Source organism: Hyperolius riggenbachi, chromosome 8, assembly GCF_040937935.1.
Source record: "Hyperolius riggenbachi isolate aHypRig1 chromosome 8, aHypRig1.pri, whole genome shotgun sequence".
Classification (NCBI taxonomy): Eukaryota; Metazoa; Chordata; class Amphibia; order Anura; family Hyperoliidae; genus Hyperolius; species Hyperolius riggenbachi.
Window position 1 is genome coordinate 136,590,990 of NC_090653.1, and position 20,221 is coordinate 136,611,210.

At 43.4% G+C, this 20,221-nt stretch overlaps 1 protein-coding gene across 4 annotated transcripts in view; it reads left to right on the forward strand.

The window, feature by feature from the left end:
- The window catches only part of LOC137529138 (synaptotagmin-like protein 2), a 193,201-nt gene that overhangs the window by 120,206 nt on the left and 52,774 nt on the right, over positions 1–20,221 (forward strand). For all 4 annotated transcript variants that reach the window (XM_068251148.1, XM_068251149.1, XM_068251150.1 and 1 more), the window contains 3 exons: positions 8,101–8,200; positions 9,298–9,388; positions 12,628–13,674. In XM_068251148.1, the coding sequence (XP_068107249.1) occupies positions 8,101–8,200; positions 9,298–9,388; positions 12,628–13,674 (1,238 nt within the window). The remainder of the gene's footprint in view (positions 1–8,100; positions 8,201–9,297; positions 9,389–12,627; positions 13,675–20,221) is intronic.

Below are 20,221 nucleotides of genomic sequence, written 5' to 3' on the forward strand. Positions count from 1 at the left end.
TTCTGTTTTCCATCTGCTGAATGATCCCCCATGTATAGCTTCTTCAGCTATATTTAGATATAAGTATGCAGAGCTAAGCCAAGGTGTGGCTAATGGTATGACCTTGTAATCCGTGAATAAATATCATTCCAGCTCATTTCATGTGAGAAAGTGTAGTGATCTCTTCATTCAGAACTCATGCCCTGCTAATCTTCAGGCTTCTTTCACATGGGCAGCTGACAGGCGGTGTGTTTACTACCTTATCTGCCCGTGGATCTATTGGGCATTTGGAAGCTGTTGAAAGCATTCAGCATTTGCATCCAACCCATGTATGAGCACCTGTCTGGTCAGCTGCTGTTCGGCAGAGGCTGCACTGACACACACACGTTTGGTGATGAATGCTGCCACTCAGGTGCATTGAGATGCTTGATGCCCTGTAGATTGTTGGGTGAATCAGAGTGGCAAGTGCACAGTTGAACCATTAGTAACCAAAAGGATATCTCGCTACACCAGATGGTTGGGTAGTAGTAGAAAATCTTTATTCTGACATAATAATGCACAAATAAAAGCTCACGCGTATTGGAGCAAGTATGGCTCCTTAATCATAGCTTATGCTTATGCTATGCTATGATTAAGGAGCCATACCTTGCTCCAATACGCGTGAGCTTTTATTTGTGCATTATGATGTCGGAATAAAGAATAAAGATTTTCTACTACTACCCAACCATCTGGTGTAGCGGGATATCCTTTTGGTTACTATTTGGTCTTGCCATCTGATTTCCCTGCTTCCATATGGCAACAGAATGTGAGTGCAGCGGCCTCATTCTGCTTTTTCTTTGATTGCACAGTTGAATCATGACAGCAAACTGATTTTCGGACGATGTTGGCTAAAAGCACTGGGGAATGCTTATGTTTTATATGTACATAAAAAAACAAGCTGAAAAATCTTTGTCATTAACCCATACAGTATAAAGCACTATCATCAGTAGAGTAATAAACATGTATTGCAATGTCAACTGTTTAGAAAGATTCTTAGCGCGCAGTCCAATTCAGTTATTCGCCAAAGTTTGATATTTTCACATATTGGCCTCAATTCACTAACCTTAACTCCTGTCTTTAATAACTCTTCTGAGCTGTTTTACAGTTATCACAATTAGATCACCGTGGTGATAACTGTAAAACAGCTCAGAAGAGTTATTAAAGGAGTTCTTTCGCAAAAAAAGTAGGCAGTTAAAAAATGTGACAGATGACAGGTTTTGGGCCAGTCCATCTTTTTAAGGGGGATTCTCAGGGCTTTCTTTGTTTTCAACAGCATTTCCTGAACAACAGTTTAACTGCCAAAATAGCAAGATACCAGCCGGCCTCCCTAATCACTTGCACACTATTATATCAGTTAGATTTTGCAACTGTTGTTCAGGAAATGCTGTTGAAAACAAAGAAAGCCCTGAGAATCCCCCTTAAAAAGATGGACTGGCCCAAAACCTGTCATCTGTCACATTTTTTAACTGCCTACTTTTTTCGCGAAAGAACCCCTTTAAAGACAGGAGTTAAGGTTAGTGAATTGAGGCCATTGTCAGTAAAATTCATTTTAAGACACCAGCAAGCAAGAAAATTGAATAATTTTGATTGTACTTTTTCACCTCCTTTTTTTTTAAATTTCAATTGCAGAGTGATGAAAAGTTATTTAACACAGAAGATTAAAAATGATCTCCTAGGAGAAAATGTAAAAGGAAAAGTGAATTATATCGGGCCCTTAGTGTTCACATGCTTAAAGTGTACTTGAAATGGGCGTTGTGGGTGTATTTATACTTACCTGGGGCTTCCACCAACCCCATTAGTTTCATGGGGTCCCTCGCTGTCCTCTCCTGCCACTCCGTTATCTAGTAAACCCCCCGTGTATTCCAGCCACTCATGGGCTTCTGCTCCTGGAGAACTTTCCACAGTTCCTCTGCTTATAATGAATGTCTTGCTTTGTCTGTGCAAGCAGGGTTGGGGCCACCATGAAGCCACCTGAATCATCTGTATGGGGTGAGGGTGACTGGTCCAGTCTTAATGGCACTGCGCGCAGCGGAGCTCAAATCCTACATACATTCACAAAAGCCGCAAGTTGAAATGGGCACAGTATAGCGGTAATAGAATATCGAAAGTGTTACAAATCAGGGATGAGCTCTGGATGAATTCTGAATGGGTGTCCTCCAGATTTCATCCAGATAATTACTGCACCTGATGGGGCGGGTGAGGGAGGGTTAACTTACCCAGCGGCCGTCTTCTTCAATGCGTCCCACGTCGCACCTCACGCTGCGTTTCAAATTCGCGTTCACGCGACTACCCCGCTTCCTCCTTCCGGGTTGAAGGAGGAAGCGTGGTAGTCATGTGACCGCAAATTGGAACACAGCGTGAGATGCAATGTGGGACACATTGAAGAAGACGGCCGCTGGGTAAGTTAACCCTCCCTCACCCGCCCCATCAGGTGCAGTAATGATCTGGATGAAATCTGGAGGAAACCCATTCGAATTTCCTCCAATGCTCACCACTACATTAATTAATATAGTAAAATACTGGTAATACTTACCGATATTTTACTACCGTATGATCTAACCTCACTACTCTATCCCTTGTCTCTCCCCCTTGGTGGTGCCTAACCTTTAACCCCACCCCTGGTGGTGCCTAACCTCAATCTACTCCTCTACAAATAGCGGCTACAGTTGTAGCTGCTATAGTACTACGATCTAACCTCTCCCTACTCTAACCCTTAACTCCCCCTTGGTGGTGCCTGACCCTTAACTCTCCCTTGGTGGTGCATAACCCTTAACCCCACCCCTGGTGGTGCCTAACCCTTAAAGGGATACTGTAGGGGGGTCGGGGGAAAATGAGCTGAACTTACCCGGGGCTTCTAATGGTCCCCCACAGACATCCTGTGTTGGCGCAGCCACTCACCGATGTTCCGGCCCCGCCTCCAGTTCACTTCTGGAATTTCTGACTTTAAAGTCAGAAAACCACTGCACCTGCACGCCCATGTCCTCGCTCCCGCTGATGTCACCAGGAGTGTACTGCGCAGACACAGACCATACTGGGCCTGCGCTGTGCGCTCTTGATGACATCAGCGGGATCGAGGACACGGCAACGCAGGCGCAGTGGTTTTCAGACTTTAAAGTCTGAAATTCCAGAAGTGAACCGGAGGTGGGGCCGGAGCATCGGTGAGTGACTGCGCCAACACAGGATGTCTGCGGGGGACCGTTAGAAGCCCCGGGTAAGTTCAACTCATTTTCCCCTGTCCCCCCTACAGTATCCCTTTAATCTCTGCAGCCACCGGCGTACCTACCGGGGATGCGACCCCCTCAGCCGCAGGGGGGCCCGGGGCTGCTCTGGGGCCCGCTCACTGTGCGTGGGGGGAGCGCTGCTCTGGACCCCCCAGCAAGGTGCTCAACTGGCCGCAGCATCTGATAGACGCTGCGCCGTTCATTCCCTGCAGCCCCGCTCCAGCAGCCTGCATAGTCTCCGGCAGGCAGAGCAGGGCTACGGCAAGATGGCCGCCGAAGAAGCCCTACACTGGAGACTATTTGTGTCTCTAGCACAGGGCTTCGGCAGCCATCTTGCCGTAGCCCTGCACTCTGCCTGTCAGCGAGGGAGATGTGCTGCAGGAGGACTCGGGTAGCTGCGAGCCAGATGCCGGGAGAGGAGAAGACTTCTGTCAGGTAAGTGAATTGTTTTTTTTTCACAGGTGCATTTTTTTTTCTAGAGTCTGCTGCCTACATTGTGATTTTCAGGTGTCTGCTGCCCACATTACGATTTTCAGGTGTCTGCTGCCCACATTGTGATTTTCAGGTGTCTGCTGCCCACATTATGATTTTCTGGTCACTGCTGCCCACATTGTGATTTTCAGGTGTCTGCTGCCTACATTACGATTTTCAGGTGTCTGCTGCCCACATTGTGATTTTCAGGTGTCTGCTGCCCACATTATGATTTTCTGGTCACTGCTGCCCACATTATGATTTTCTGGTCACTGCTGCCCACATTGCAATTTTCTGGTGACTGCTGCCCACATTGCGATTTTCTGGTGCCTGCTGCCCACATTACTATTTTCTGGTGTCTGCTGCCCACATTACGATTTTCAGGTGTCTGCTGCCCATATTATGATTTTCTGGTGTCTGCTGCCCACATTACGATTTTCAGGTGCCTGCTGCCCACATTACAATTTTCAGGTGTCTGCTGCCCACATTACGATTTTCTGGTGTCTGCTGCCCACATTGCGATTTTCAGGTGTCTGCTGCCCACATTACAATTTTCAGGTGTCTGCTGCCCACATTACGATTTTCAGGTGTCTGCTGCCCACATTACGATTTTCAGGTGTCTGCTGCCCACATTACGATTTTCAGGTGTCTGCTGCCCACATTACGATTTTCAGGTGTCTGCTGCCCACATTGCGATTTTCAGGTGTCTGCTGCCCACATTGCGATTTTCTGGTGTCTGCTGCCCACATTGCGATTTTCTGGTGTCTGCTGCCCACATTAGGATTTTCTGGTGTGTGCTGCCCACATTATCATATTCTGGTGACTGACTGCTGCCCACATTAGGATTTTCTGGTGACTGCTGCCCACATTACGATATTCTGGTGACTGCTGCCCACATTAGGATTTTCTGGTGACTGATGCCCACATGGCGATTTTCTGGTGACTGCTGCCCACATTGCGATTTTCTGGTGAACTCTGCCCACATTACGATTTTCTGGCCCACATTACGATTTTCTGGTGAACACTGCTTACGTTACGATTGTCTGGTGAATGCTGTCCACGTTACGATTTTCTGGTGAACGCTGCCCACATTACGATTTTCTGGCCCACATTACGATTTTCTGGTGAACACTGCCCACGTTACGATTGTCTGGTGAATGCTGTCCACGTTACAATTTTTTGGTGACTGCTGCTCACGTTACGATTTTCTGGTGACTGGTGCCCACATTACGATTTTCTGGTGAACTCTGCCCACATTACGATTTTCTGGTGAACTCTGCCCACATTATGATTTTCTAAAGGCCCACATTACGATTTTCTGGTGAACTCTGCCCACATTACGATTTTGTGGCCCACATTACGATTGTCTGGTAAAATGCTGCCCACTTTACAATTAATTTACAGTGAAACGCTGCCCCATTACGATTATTTGGCACCTATGGGGGGGGGCCCCATCCAAATATTCGCAGGGGGGCCCAGTGATTTCTAGTTACGCCCCTGTCTGCAGCTACAAATAGCGGTTACAATTGTAGCTGCCATAGGGGCTGTACATGGAAAATATCAGCTACAAACAGTGGCAACACGTTAATACTAGCAGCTACAAATTGAATACTGTCTGCTCCAAGATTTCTGTATAACTGCTATAGTCTATAGTGGAGATTGCTACGTCCTTTTCAACTTGCGAAATAATTATCCCTTTGCACACTCTCATGCAAATGTTTAAACAAATGCATTCACAGATTCATTGATCCAGGCACCTCTGTTATCCCTACAGCTAAGTTAAAAACCTAGGTCTTAGTTCGCAAAGGAATGCATTATTTTGCTTAGTCACCTACACTGCGCAGAAGTACCCAGGTAAAAGTAGGTGTCCTAACTCTGGCCCTGTAACATGCATAGTGCAGACATGCAAACATTCATTGCAGCAAACCTATCTAGGGATTAGGAGCACACATCCGTTACGGACGCTTGTGGCCAGTGTTTTAATTTAGTGCACTCCCTCCTCCCCTGTTTGTGTTTTTTGTCAGCATGCACACAGCTTATGCTGGTGTATGTGCATGGTGCGCATGGATACATTACGTTAGCTCCCTTGTGCGATTGGTATGATGCGCTATCTGTCCTAGGAGAGGACGTCAGGATGTGTGCTCCTAATCCCTAGTTAGGTTTGATGCAATGAATGCAGGGCTGTGGAGTTGGTACAAAAATCTTCTGACTCCGACACCTCAGTTTTTTGAAACCACCGACTCTGGGTACCCAAAATGGCTCCGACTCCAGCTCCTCGACTCCGACTCCTTAGTCTAATACTTTCCAGGGCTGTGGATTTTGTACAAAGTCATCTGACTCCAACTCCTCAGTTTATGAAATCATCGACTCCGGGTACCCAAAATTGCACCGACTCCTCGACTCCGACTCCACAGCCCTGAATGAATGTTTGCATGTCTGCACTATGCATGTTACAGGGCCAGAGTTAGGACACCTATGTTAACCTGTGTACTTCTGCGCAGTGTAGGTGACTAAGCAAGAGAATGCATTCCTTTGTGAACTTAGACCCCGGCTTTTAACTTAGCTAACAGTGGTGCCTGGATGAGTGAATCTGTAAATGCATTTGTTTGAACATTTGCATACGAGTGTGCGAAGGGTTAATGATTTTTGCTATTTTACTGGCCACACCCCCTTTTAGCACCTCCCGTTCCTTAAATTATTTTTTTTTAAATGCCCTAACTAGAGGCGATGTGCCCGGATTTGTGTTTTTTTCTTTTCAACTTGCAGTCTTTCGAATGATCCTCAAATCCTCTTCTGTACTGCAGCTGTAACATGCAACAGGAGCCTACAGAGGCACAGTTCCGTATGGTGATAGGCTGCAGTGAACAAGAGGAGAGGACCAGTCGCTAGACTAGGCATTTGTGCTCTCCTGCATGCACTGCTATTCATATGGGAGAGTGAGAGTGCGGGCCCCAAGCCACTTCTTATTTTAAAATTTGCATCATCTCTTTGGGCTCGTTTCCACTATTGCGGTGCGGAATCGCTTGGATTCCACCGCTGATGAAATCGCATGCGGATGCGATTCCGCATGCGTTTTTTGCCGCGAATTCGCATGCGAATTTGCATAGGTGAGGGTATATACGATTTTAACCATGTCACTGCCTGTGTGAATTTACATTGGTACCTATGCGAATTCGTGGCAAAAAACGCATGGGGAAAACGCATGCGATTTCCCTATTAAATACATTGTGTGCGATTCGCCTGCATTGCACACGCAGGCGAATTCTGCAGGGTGTTCCGTGCAGATTTTCTCCGCACAAGAAAACGCTCCCGCAGACGCATAAGTGGAAACAGGCCCATTCACTTATATTGTCTATGCGAATCCGCATACGCAAGACGCATGCGGATTCGCGATAGTGGAAACCTCGCCTTATTTATTAGCATTTCATTGATCATCCCTATGACAAAGGGTTTGTTTAATTTTGAACAGATCACTAACTCAATATAGCTGTCTGTCTCCAACTCAACAAACACTCTACCATTACACCTTCACCTCCATTCATGCAATAGGCATGTGCAGCTTTGCTTCACAGCTCCAATCCTCCTATTTTTACTATATTCTGTCCTCCTATGCATTCACTGTAGCTGTACCACTTTCAGGGCCAGTGCACACCAAAAACTTCTAGCAGATCTGCAAAACGCTACAGGTTTTTGAAGCAGATTTCAGAGCGATTCTAGGCATGTTTAGAGAAGTTTTCTAAACATGCCTAGCGTTTTTGGAGCGGTTTTCCACTTTCCTATACTTAACATTGAGGCAGAAACGCCTCAGAAATCTAAAAAATGCTGCAGCCCCCGAGTTTGCGTTTGTGGAAAAAACGAACCCCTCTGGTGTGCACCGTCCCATTCACTTTCATTAGCCAAGCGGTTTTCCCCCTGCAAGCGGTTTAAAAAATGCCCCAGAACCTCTCTGGTGTGCACCAGCCCTCAGAGATTTTTCTGGATGCTGCAGTGAAAGAACCATTTGCTTACTAACCACCTTAGGCAAATAAGGAATGGCAATATGCAATATTTTATTTGCTTGCAAATAAGAGAGCACAAAATACATGATGTTTTCATTTGTACTACAATTGCAAATATAAAATCATGATACGTTCCACTTTGGACACACAGTCCTAGTTTAGGAAATGTACATGAGCATTCAAATCAGTGCTGTACAGAATAAGACCTTAAATACAAACAGGAAATTTATATTTATGGAAGATCGGTGTGTAGACTGCAAACAATAGCACAGCTAGTATAGATTTCCTGTGTTTCTCAGCTGTTTGTAAAGTCGGCTCCTGATGACTTTACTAAACACTTGATGGTATAAACAGCTTCTGCCTGCCTGAGTTACTTCTTTGTACACTTACAGCACCCCTGATGAAAGACAAGATGTAGAATCATCTACAGCCCAGCAGAACACAGAGTCGCCCTCTGCACCTCAACCATTTGCCCTGAGTGCACCAGACAAGGTGAGTCAACTCTGTAGACTGCATGTCTGACAAGGGTTACATGGCATATTTAAGAAAAGCGGTCATATTATAATTACAGAGGCTGCTATTGCCCATCCTCTCTTCTGTTGTTAGTGCACACTTTCAGATGTAAATTCTGTTATTTGTGTAGATATGGATTAAGGTGCAGTGAGGCATACCTATGAATCGGCTGCCGGGAGATTTGGGCGTAGGGTAAAGCCGTAAAACGGCTTACCCTGCTCCTGCACAACTCCCGGCGGCATATTTCCCCCCTCCAGGCCACCATGGATAGTGGGGGAAAGATGTAATTCGACTTCCAGCTATTGCTGGCGGCCGAATTACAGTGTTTTTAGAGCAATTTGTGCTCCGTCTTTTGACGGCACCCAAATAACTCACTGAGCGCAGCTAATTCCTATGACGGCCTATGGTGGCACCGGCTGTGCCCAAATCTCCTGCTCTGTTTTTACAGCGCGTGGCAGTGAGGCCCTAGCCAACAAGATATTCTGGACTTTCAGGCTACCAAACGTTTCTAGTCTGAAAGTGTTGTATTAAATCATAAAATGAGTAAGGGCTGGTGCACAGCAAGCATTTTTGGTAGCGTTTTCAAAACCGCTGCCTGTGAAAATGCTTGGCTAATGTATCTCAATGGGATGGTGCACACCAGCGGTTTGAGGTTTTTAGCAAGCCGCAAACGTGGCTCCTGCAGCATTTTTGCGGTTTGCAGATGCGTTTCTGCCTCAATGTAAAGTATAGGAAAAGCTCAAACCGCTCTGAAAAACGCTAGATCGGATCGGTTTTCCAGCTGGTTTTGTTACAGTAGCTGTTCAGTAACAGCTTTACTGTAACAAAATATGAAATCTGATACACAAAAATGCTCCAAAAAAACGCTAGGCATGTTTAGAAAATCTCTCTAAACATGCCTAGAATCGCTCTTAAATCTGCTTCAAAAACTTCTAGCGTTTTGTGGATCTGCTAGAAGATTTTGGTGTGCACTGGGCCTCAATCCAGATTACTGAAGGTTGAGGATCCATGCAGATCATATACATTCACTGCTCTGTATTTTGCATTGTTTCAAATATACTTATACTTATTTACAGCAAAGAAGCATCAATGAGATTGGAAGAGAAGATGGTACAAACGATGTTGGCTTTTCCTCCACCTCTGATGCAGGGAATCTACCTGAACAAGGTGATGCCATATTTAGAACTCTACATTCTCACTGTTCACACTGATTACATACATAAAGACTGCTCTCTAGCCCAGCTGTACTGTATATGGTTAATGTGTAATATGATTTAGTCCAAAGGCCATGTCTTGTTTGTAGCATAGTTTCGAGTACATGCATAATGAAGTGACAGAGCCTGTCTATCATAAGGTAAGAACACTGTCTCTGGTCAGTGTTTTTTGTCTTTTCTGACCCTACACATGCCATATTCTGTTCACTATGTTAGTGAACATGGTTATATGAGTTATTGCAGAAGGGGAGCAGGCTTGTGTTGTCAAAAACCTGAGCGGTTGTTGCCTTTTTCATGATTGCTATCTCCGTAAAGTACCAGCCTTTAAAGCGTTGCTATCATATAAATCCGGCATAGCGGGGTCTGAACCCTCTATAGCATGAATTATAGATTAACGGTATACCTTGAAATGAATCAGAGCACTCAGTATATGATTTTATATAAAAAAAATTGTATTTGCTTATCATACAGCATATACACAAAATATGAACAGTTCCAAGTAGTGTTTCCTTCTGACAGTATTCCATCTCATCAAGGCTTTAGAGCCAAGCGATCATCAATCTATTAAGTACATTCAAAAAAAAATATAACAGTTGTGTTATGTAGAATAAGATCAAAAGTAGTCTCATCTGTATCAATAGCTGTGTATCTAGTAGCTGTGTAAAACTTGTAGTAATCTTCTTAAAGAAATAGCATACAAAATAGCTTCTCAAAAAACTTCTTGTTAACATCTTAACAGAACTTAATGCTGAGAAATTAATAAAGTAAATCACCAGAATATTAAGCATATTACCCCTTCTCTGTCATCTCTTCAGCATCTAGAATCACGTGTGGAAAGGTAGCTTCTGCCTCATGTGTCTTCTCAGGAGATTGGTAGGCTAGTGCAAACCGAGCTTTCAGCTCCTATTTTTATAGTGATTGGATGCAATATGGCTGCCTAATCTGGAATTTCCCTAAATCCCAGGTTCTGATTGGCTGAAACTTCTGTGCGTAAAACACTATCTTTGACATTTAAAATACCCATAACACTTTTTTGTTTTGAATACATTATCTTAACTGTGAGAATCTACGTAGGTTTGCAATGTTTACACATTCTGATTAGGTCATTTCTGACGCAGATAATCAAAAATGGACGTCACCAGCCATCTTGTCTGCTAGTTGACTTATTTGCCCCAGACATTGGGACTTTCAAACATTAAACAATGTCATTCATGACGCATTTCTGATAATGTGTCCTTCTGTTAATTAGTTTGGAATGTGTCTGTCCTTTCCCAGACATAAGATTTGTCAGGTTGACACTGTAACACTGTATAGAGTCTTCAGCAATTTAAGTCTTATTGAAACATACAGGGCTTCTAATTTACTTATTTAAATATAAAGCGTATTATATAATTCTTCTTAAAACAATTATACGATATAATTGCATATTATAATGTAATAATATAAAGTCATGTTCTATGTATTTGTCTGTCTGTATGAATAAATAAATGTAATAATTCCACCGACAGATGTCACTATTTCATATTTTTAAACAATTGGGAAACCCCCCTTATTGTTTTATATAGTTGATGAATTTTCCCAAAACATAGCATGTAGTATCAGTGTTCAGCTAGCTGAGACGTCCTTCAAGCAAGAAGAACATATAAACAATGTTCTAGAACTAAAACAATCTTATGAAAATGTCTTACTGTCTCAAAGTATCACTGGCAGAATCCAGCTTTTAAAATGTATTTCAAAGTAATACATTCTATTATATGTTATTGTAGATTTTAACAATAATTATTTATTTCTTTAGAAGGACTGTATTGATTATTAATATTTAGATTAATAATATTTATATGTAATAATTGAGCAAATGTGTATATATATGATTGCTGCAGTAATGTGACTTTTAAACTTGTTTCTTTTCAGTCTTCACACAGTACACTTATCTACAACCTTGACATTTGAAAGATGCTTTTAATATAAACAAAGATGTTTTAGCTTCTGTAACTAATATAATCTTATAAGCTTCACAGCCTGGAATATGCTGAGATGTCTCAGAGCAATATTTTAAAAAAGTACTCTAACTTTACAGTTTACAATGAAATTTTGCATAGAACGGTAAAACTTAAAGGGATACTTAAGTCAAAAAAAAAATTATTTTTACTCACCTGGGGCATCCCTCAGCCCCCTGAAGCTGTATGGTGCCCTCGCAGGCCCGCTCCGATCCTCCTGTCTCCGCCAGCGGCTACTTCCGGGTTCGGCGACAGCCGCCGACAGGCTGGGAACGCGAGTGATTCTCCGCGTTCCCAGCCGCTATATCACCCTACTTCCGGGTTCGGCGACAGCCGCCGACAGGCTGGGAATGCGAGTGGTTCTCTGCGTTCCCAGCCGCTATATCACCCTCTATGCTGCTGTAGCGTATATGTTATACACTATAGCAGCATAGAGGGTGATATAGCGACTGGGAACGCGGAGAATCACTCGCGTTCCTAGCCTATCGGCGGATGTCGCCGAACCCGGAAGTAGCCGCCGGCAGGGACAGGAGGATCGGAGCGGGGCTGCGAGGGCACCATACAGCTTCAGGGGGCTGAGGGATGCCCCAGGTGAGTAAAAATCATACTTTTTTTTACTTAAGTACCCCCTTAAGACGTATATGTGACAGCTTTCCCTGTATATATATATATATTTACATATACATACAAAAAGCTCCTCTCTCTTGGGGCCGAATTGCCTGCACAAAAATGGCAGCCATAAGACACTAGAGTGGTACAGAAAATCTGGTCCGGAGTCATGAATGCACACATATATCAAATGTTAGGATCACGCTTGACTCCTACCTTTTAGTTGGAACTTGATGAGTTTTCAATGGTTGTCCTCTCCAAGAGCTTCAGTATGAGGCGCTAGGCTCTACTAAGGCTCGTTGGAGATTTTGCTCTCTTTATTTGTGTGAAGAAGTGGACACCTAGTGTTAAGGAACATGTTGTAATTAATTTTTTTTTTAATTTGGATTAAAAAAATTACAGCTTGTAATCTCATTGAGCTTTTTTCCCCAAGAAGAAGGTACATTTTTACGTTTACCTTCTCTATTTTTAAACTGCTTTTAATAATTTTTTCACTTTTCCACATCTTAATTACAGTAACTTATTTGCCTATAAGCCATTACAAACTTTGAGTCTGTAAATAAAATGTTATTTTCTGTTTCTTTAGAGGGGAATGGGAAATATTCACCAGACTCCACACAGTGGGACCCCCAAAACTTCCCACCAAAACATATTCCATTAGCCAGAAAAACTTCTGCTGCAGAGAAAACTACTAAAGAAGAGGTCATTAGTCCAAGTAAGATACCGGTTAAAAGAAAAACAAGCAGGGAAGCATTTAAGCCGGAAGTATCCCCACGTTTGGATTTTTCAGGTTCGGCTGCCAGAAAAACAGAAACATCCGGGCAATCGGGTTTGTCCTCTCCAGAAGGAGAGACAGGGAAAAATGCCAAAATCAATGCAAACTTTGAAGTTCATTCAATGAAAGAGATGCAAGCAGAGCAGGAACCCATATTAGACAAGGCACAGTTTATGTCACTGAAGAAATTTTGGGAGAAAGGAGCTGAAACCACTGGAAATGTACCCGGCCAGGGAGACCAAGAGGCAGAAGACACAAGAAACTCACAGCAGCCACCTTTAAAGCCAGCCCGTTTGCATTCTGTGCCATCCAGCACAAAATCTAACAATGAAGAAAGATCACACTCAGAACATCCTCACAGAATAAAGCATTTTCCTCAAAGGATTCCAGTGATATCTTCCAGCGAAGATGAAATGGTCCATGTGGTTCCATCAAGAAAACCTTTATCTACTTCAATACCGAGGTCTACTTATGCCAAAAGCAAGGGAGCTGTGCTTTCCAAAAGTGTGTCCTTGTCAGAAAATAATGGGCCAGCATCACACAGTGAGGATAGTGGAGGAACCAACCGTTCTTCTCGGAAGTCAAAACTTCCAGTTAGAGCTTCTCCAAATAAAGTAGAGACCAAAACTGAACCTACCTCGCCTAGAGACAAGCTTCCCAAACTCTCTGAGCCAGAGGTCCCAGATTCCATCGAAGAAATCATTGTGCCTGAAAGCAAACCAGAAGTAAAAGAATCTCTATACAGCAGAGTGCAGATCCTAATTGACACAGTCTCTTCAGATGAAGATCAAAGCAACCAAAGCACTAAGCACAAGAGTGAAGATATGACAGTCTGTACAGCACAGGAGACAGAAAAAGGTATCTATATTGATTTGGTGTCATTTACTTTTTAATTTTATAGATGTAGGACATGATTTACAAAGGTTCTCCTGGGCAAGTGTTCATTGGTGTTCGTAAGTAATCTAGCAAACCTGTCCTGGACTGCTTATTAAAACTTGTTTATAGGAAGGCAAAATTTTGCAGGCAATATATAGAATATACAGAAAGAAACTGTTAGTCAGATATCCGTATCCACAGTTATAATGTGTCTTTAAAGCAAGCCTGTAGAGACAGTGAGATTACTATGACAGTAAACAGGTGGCAAGGATGTATACTGTACTGTATAACCTTGCCACCTCAGCAACACTGGTTGCTGCCACTGACTGGTCTCTGCTGTCTTGATGAGTGTTTAACTTGCTTAAAGGATACCTTAGTCCTGAAAATGTGGCAAAATTGATGCCTTGTGTGTGTACGGGGAGTTGTGCAGAAGCTTACTTACCTCCCTTGCCCTAGCATCAGCCTCTGTTTAGCTGTAAAGTGGCCCGTTCCGAAGTCCTGGTTGGCAGGGTCGGTGGGTGTGTGCAGTATGTCTGTGGGAGAGTGCGCGCACTCCCACGGGAAGACGTACCTAGTGGACACACTGGACTTTTCGGCGGGGAGCACAGTCACATGGTGTCCAAGTAGACATACTTTGCATGCCCAGCATAGTATGTCCAGATCAGAGAGCCCGTGCACCAGGTACATCTTCCCATGGAACGCGCGTGTACACCCGAGGACGCACTTCGCATCCGCTGACCAGGACTTCAGAGCGTCATTTTTGCCATATTTTCATGGATAAGGTATCCTTTTAAAACAACTTCTTGGTTTGGAAGCCCTGCCACACTTTCTACCACCTCATGCCACACCTATTTCAAATGCCACACTTCTCCTATGTCAGCCAGGCCCTTTCTCAGCCCCCTGGTGATGTCACTGCCTGACATTTACACCAGTGTAGGAAGACTGCACACAGGCTACCATCATGCACATAGCTTACCATGTATGACGAATGACAAATCTGGTAACGTCCACCTAAGAGCAGCGAGGATACATGTGGTCGTGTAGTAAAGGCAGAGCACCCAGTGCATGATGCATCTGCTGCATTTACAGCTCACACTAAAATGTCCCTCTCCCGGACCAGCAAGGCTGTTGAGAAAATGTGAAGGCCAAAAAATAAAAGGTGTGATCCTTGATAAGTGTTAAAACCCAGTTAGGGCCCACTAATGCCCACTAATGCAGCTGGGTCTCTTTTCAGCAACACATCCTTCAGGGCTCATTCACACTATGAGTTGCAGTGAGTTTTGACTCGCTGCACATAGAGTGCATATCTCAAGGGAACATGAAAGTCCATAGATTTTCATTTTATCATTCACACTACAACAGTTATTTGCTATGCAGTGCATTTCAACTCGTCGGGAGTTAAAACTCATGGAAATGCCCAGCAACTGACCCATTCACACCCAATCATGAGTTTTGTATTCATGCATGTTCATGCATTTCAACTGACTGACTAGCGTGAATGAGTACATTCAGATGCTGAAAAGTGGACACAACTGTGTTAGTGGGCTCAGGCCTTTAGGCTGAAGAAAGGTTTGGTTCACACACAAAAAGGTGTCCTGTCCTTTCAGTTTTTGACAGTGGGCATCAGTTTTCTATGTGTTTCTATGGATGTGTTCACACATAAATGTACTTTTCCGGTCCAGTTTGGTATCAGTTTGCTGTGGGTGTGTTCACATATAAAAGGTGCACATTTCCGGTCCAGTCAGGTAAAACTGATAGAAAACTGATGCAAAACTGACAGGACTGGACTGGACCAGGCCTAAGCGTATTAATGCAACTGTTTTGTGCAGCCACAGTGAAAACATTTAGGCCCGTTTCACGGTTGCGTTAAAAAAAAAAGGTTAGTTCGCAGAACGAAATGGATACTGTACAAATGGAACGGATGCAAACAGATCCACTGTTAATCTAGGGAACAAAGCACATCCGTCTGTTCGAACTGATCCATTCTCAACGGACCGCAATTTCTTCCAGCACCAATTTTTACGGATAATGCAGCCCAGCGGACCGGAAACGAAAGATGAAGCCCTGCTTTGGGGGCAATGAGAGAATGGAATGTTTCTTCACGCTAGTGAAGAAATGGACTGTTCCATGGGGCAAAATCCACTGGTGGTGGGGGTCTGGGGGGATGTGGGGACGTGAACCGGGCCTAAACAGTGCACCTGGGCGGGCGGGTGAAGGAGGGTTAAAACACCAGGCTTCCGTCTTCTTCATTGCAGCCGGGCGGTAGGGAGGGTTTCTTCCCGGCTTCTGTCTTTTCCCGCCTTCAATTGCGTCCCATGTTGCGTCATTTGTGACTACCATGCTTCCTCCTACAACCCGGAGGGTAGGAATCATGGTTTTCACATGTTGCGAAGTGGGATGCAATTGAAGGCGGAAAAAGACAGAGGCCTGAAAGAAACCCTCCCTACTGCCTGGCTGCAATAAGGAAAACGAACGCCTGGAGTTTAACCCTCCCTCACCCTCCCGGCTGCTGTGGCAACGGGATCCGATCGAGTGGCGATCAGATCAGTTTTCACGGATCCGTTTGCCAGTGTGAACCAAGCCTTATGGATCAGGTGAAGAGGAAATTAGATCCGTTTGGCTTTAATGTGAAATAGGCTTTAGTAATGTTTAAAAACATTCTAATGGGAACAAGCCTGTACTTCCAAGTGCAGATATCTCCTATGCTCTTATCTAGCACAAATGAAAGCTGGGAACCCTTCCCATCCTATACCAGATCATTCTCAGTGCCAGCTATGTAGCATCACTCATGTTCTCCTGTAGTCTAAAACAGGTTTTGCTAACATGAATGTTTGCAACATTTGTAATGCGGATACTTAGACTAGATCACTTTTATTTAACTGCTGATGCTTCTATAGTATTTGTTCAGCTGTGGCAGAAAAGTCTGGGAAATGTCTGTGTATAAACATGGTTACTGCTGTGACTTTGCTATATGCTAAATGTCAGCTTGACATGACTTAATAAACAGCTGCAGGCAAAAAACAATACATTTAAATATACTGATTGTTTTTTATTCCAGCAAAACTATTTGTAACTCCCTGAAGGCAGGTAGGTAGCACAGAAAATGTGTCACTGTCTGGTTATGTGTTGGTGCACAGGTGTGTAAAATGCTGTGTAAATCACTTCCTCAGCAGATAGTGACCATTCACCCTTATCTCATCTCAGTAGTTAGGGGGTTAGCTGCAGTTTATAATACAGCAACAGAAGTTGGACTCCCTCATTCTTAAACAACTGGTGTTCTTCGTTATTTAATTAGTATATATATTTTCTAAAGGGAACCTGAACTGAGTAAAATTATTTAAAATAAACACATGATGTGCCTGCAAATGAGTATTACATACCACTTAAGCCTATCTGGACAAACATTCTCGTCCAGATAGGCTGTGTGCACTCCCGCGGGCCGAGCATGCTCCCACCGCCGGCTGTTAGCCCAGCAATCAATGAATGGGATTATAGATCTCATTCATTGATCCAAGTTCCCCCCTCCCCCCCCCCCCCCCGCAGAAAAACCAACAGCCTCTTATCAGAGGCTGCGGTTTTTCTGAGTAACAAAGTTCCCTGTCCTCCTAATGCTTCCTGGAAGCGTACGTTCACGCTTCCAGGACTTTTTGACTGTGGCCAACTTGTGGCCAAATAGTAAAACTACACCCACATCCATTTTTTATTAAATAAATACATTTTTTTTTTACATTTAAAATTAGCTGTTTACCTCCCACACCAAAAATTACCCAAATAAAATTTTTAATAAAAAAAAAACATAAATAGTTACCTAAGGGTCTGAACTTTTTAAATATGCATGTCAAAGGAGTATATCAATATTTTTTTAAATTATGGGCTTGTAAATAGTGATGGACGCAAAATGAAAAAATGCACCTTTATTTCCAAATAAAGTATCGGCGCCATACATTGTGATAGGGACATAATTTAAATGGTGTAATAAGCAGGACAAATGGGCAAATAAAATACATGGGTTTTAATTACAGTAGCATGTATTCATTTCAAACTATAATGGCCTAAAACTGAGAAATAATGATTTTTTTTCCATTTCTTTCTTAATATTCCTGTTAAAATGGATTTAGAATAAACTAATTCTTAGCAAAATGTATCACCCAAAGAAAGCCCAATTGGTGGCGGAACAAACAAGATATAGATCAATTAATTATGATGAGTAGTGATAAAGTTATTGGCAAATGAATGGGAGGTGAAAGTTGCTCAGATGCAAAAAGTAAACAACCCTTTGGGCTTGAGTGGTTAAATCACTGTCAGTTCCTCTCAGAAGATAACCATTTTAGTTTTCTAAGGGTTACCTTAGTTTTGACAAGATTTTGTCAGAGCTGAAATCTATCCGTTGCTGTCAGTTATATATCAGATGCTGTCCATTATAACTGTAAGGACTGATGTGCAAGGTAATATCCATGTTTCCTTATGGCTCACATGGGCGATATTACAGTTGAACAGTGTGCCTGTAATGGCCATTTTCAAAATGGAGGACGGAGAATTCCATTGATCACAGTGAACAAACAGGATGTAGGAGAGGAGAAAAAGATTGATGAGTAGACTACATGGGAGGTAAGTATGATGGTTTGCTTTAGGCATTTTACAACAAATGTTCTCTCTTTACATTAGGCTAGTTCACGCTGTACTGTGTGGTGTGCTGTGGTTGACACTAAGTTGCCTATTGCTTCTAATTCAGAATTTGTGGTAGAATTAACCTGCAGCCTCTATTGCTGAATTATATATTGCAGTTGCCAGCAAACCACTATGGTAAAGACTGGCCTTGCTGGCTTGTTCTATGCGGTTAAGAGAAGACAATTGGCGCATCACTCAGCGGCCTGGCTTGCCTTTGTTTGCTAGCTGAGTGTGTCAGTCTGGGCTTTGTGTTTATAGACAGCTGTGCATACCTGCATCTCTTGTTACATATTATACCTGTTTTTATCAGAATACATTTCATTCTCTGGGAGAAAAGGATTAGCAGCAAGAATGGCATTTATTGCTGGTGCACTTAGACTTAAGTCTTTTGCTTTTGCTGTGCATTACAGAAATCTTGAAAGCAATATTTGAATTTTTGGAGTGGAATGCTCTGAAGTACTTTAGCTGTGGATCTGAGTTGCTTGTGCTCTATATTTGCTTTCTTTTATATTTGTCAGTGCAGCACTTCATACAGAAAGCATTGCAATTCTATTGGGCCACAAATCAGGTTTTCTGCCCATCATATTGCTTCTATACCAGGCGTGTCAAATTCAAATACAAAGTGGGCCGAAATTGTACACTGGGACCTAGCTGCGGAGAACCTCAGTGTCTACAGGCCACCTTCCTCCCTTACAAAGTTCTCTGGTGTCTCGTGGTTCTCCCTCCCCTATACAGTTCCCTGGTGTCTAGAGACCCTCACCCTCCCCATTACAGTTTCCTATTGTTTAGTACTTTCCTCCTGCCTCTCCATATGGCTTCCCTGGTGATCTAGGGCTTTACCTCCAATACAGCTTCCCTGGAGGTGTAGAGTGGGCCAAACATAATGCAAAGTGGGGAAACCACTTGAAGGCCAAAATTAATGGCTCTAAGGGCCAAATTTGGCTCACGGGCCGGAGTTTGACATGTATGTTGTATACATATTTACCGGTAACTTTCACTCAACATAATTGCTACTATTGCCTTGTTCAATTTTGGGTTTAGCTGATCTTCAAATGACCCCTGACAGCAGCACAAGCTGTTCTCATCTGCTTTGGATGGAGGTTTTGGATCTCTAAGTGTGACCTATTAACAATTTTGTCTGTTCTGAAGGTGCCGATTAGCTAATTTCCTAAAACAGGCCATGAGAACAATTTGTCTACAGTGCCCAGTCTAATAACTGAATGTCAGTGGGAGTATGCTGTGTCTGACCATGCTAGCTAGAGCTGTTGTAAACTGAAGACTTTTATCTCTTTATTTTATTCTACAGTAGTTCACGTGCACTACGCCACATGGTGCCGGAGTGTGCACACTATCTCTCTGCATGTCGCACCATCCAATTAGTGGTGCGGCCAATCACAATAGGGCAGGAAGGGGCGTGTGGCGGGCAAACTGACACAGTGCCGTGGCAAATCGGAGTGGGCCGGGGCAGGAGGGGCCGTTTGCGGGATGTAAGGGCATACATATATATACAGTGGATAGTTTGGAAATGATTATTATAGATTTTTCCATGTGTGTGACTGTTAGAGACATAGAGATTTCATGAGCAGTTCCTCTCCAACCCCCCCTCCCCCACCACCACCACCACCACCACCACCAAGATGGTGTGTCCAAAAAAAGGTGTTGTATGAAGTAAGTATGAACTGCACCAGCTGCTATCAGTGTTATCCAATTATACAGTGCAGTTGCTAAAAAACCATGACACACCAGAAAGGCAATATCTGATTTGCTGTTGTGTGACATAGTTCTTACCAATTGCATTGCATAACATTATAAGCTACAGAAAAGCCGCGCCAGTATCCGTATCAGTTCTTGCGATCCAAGA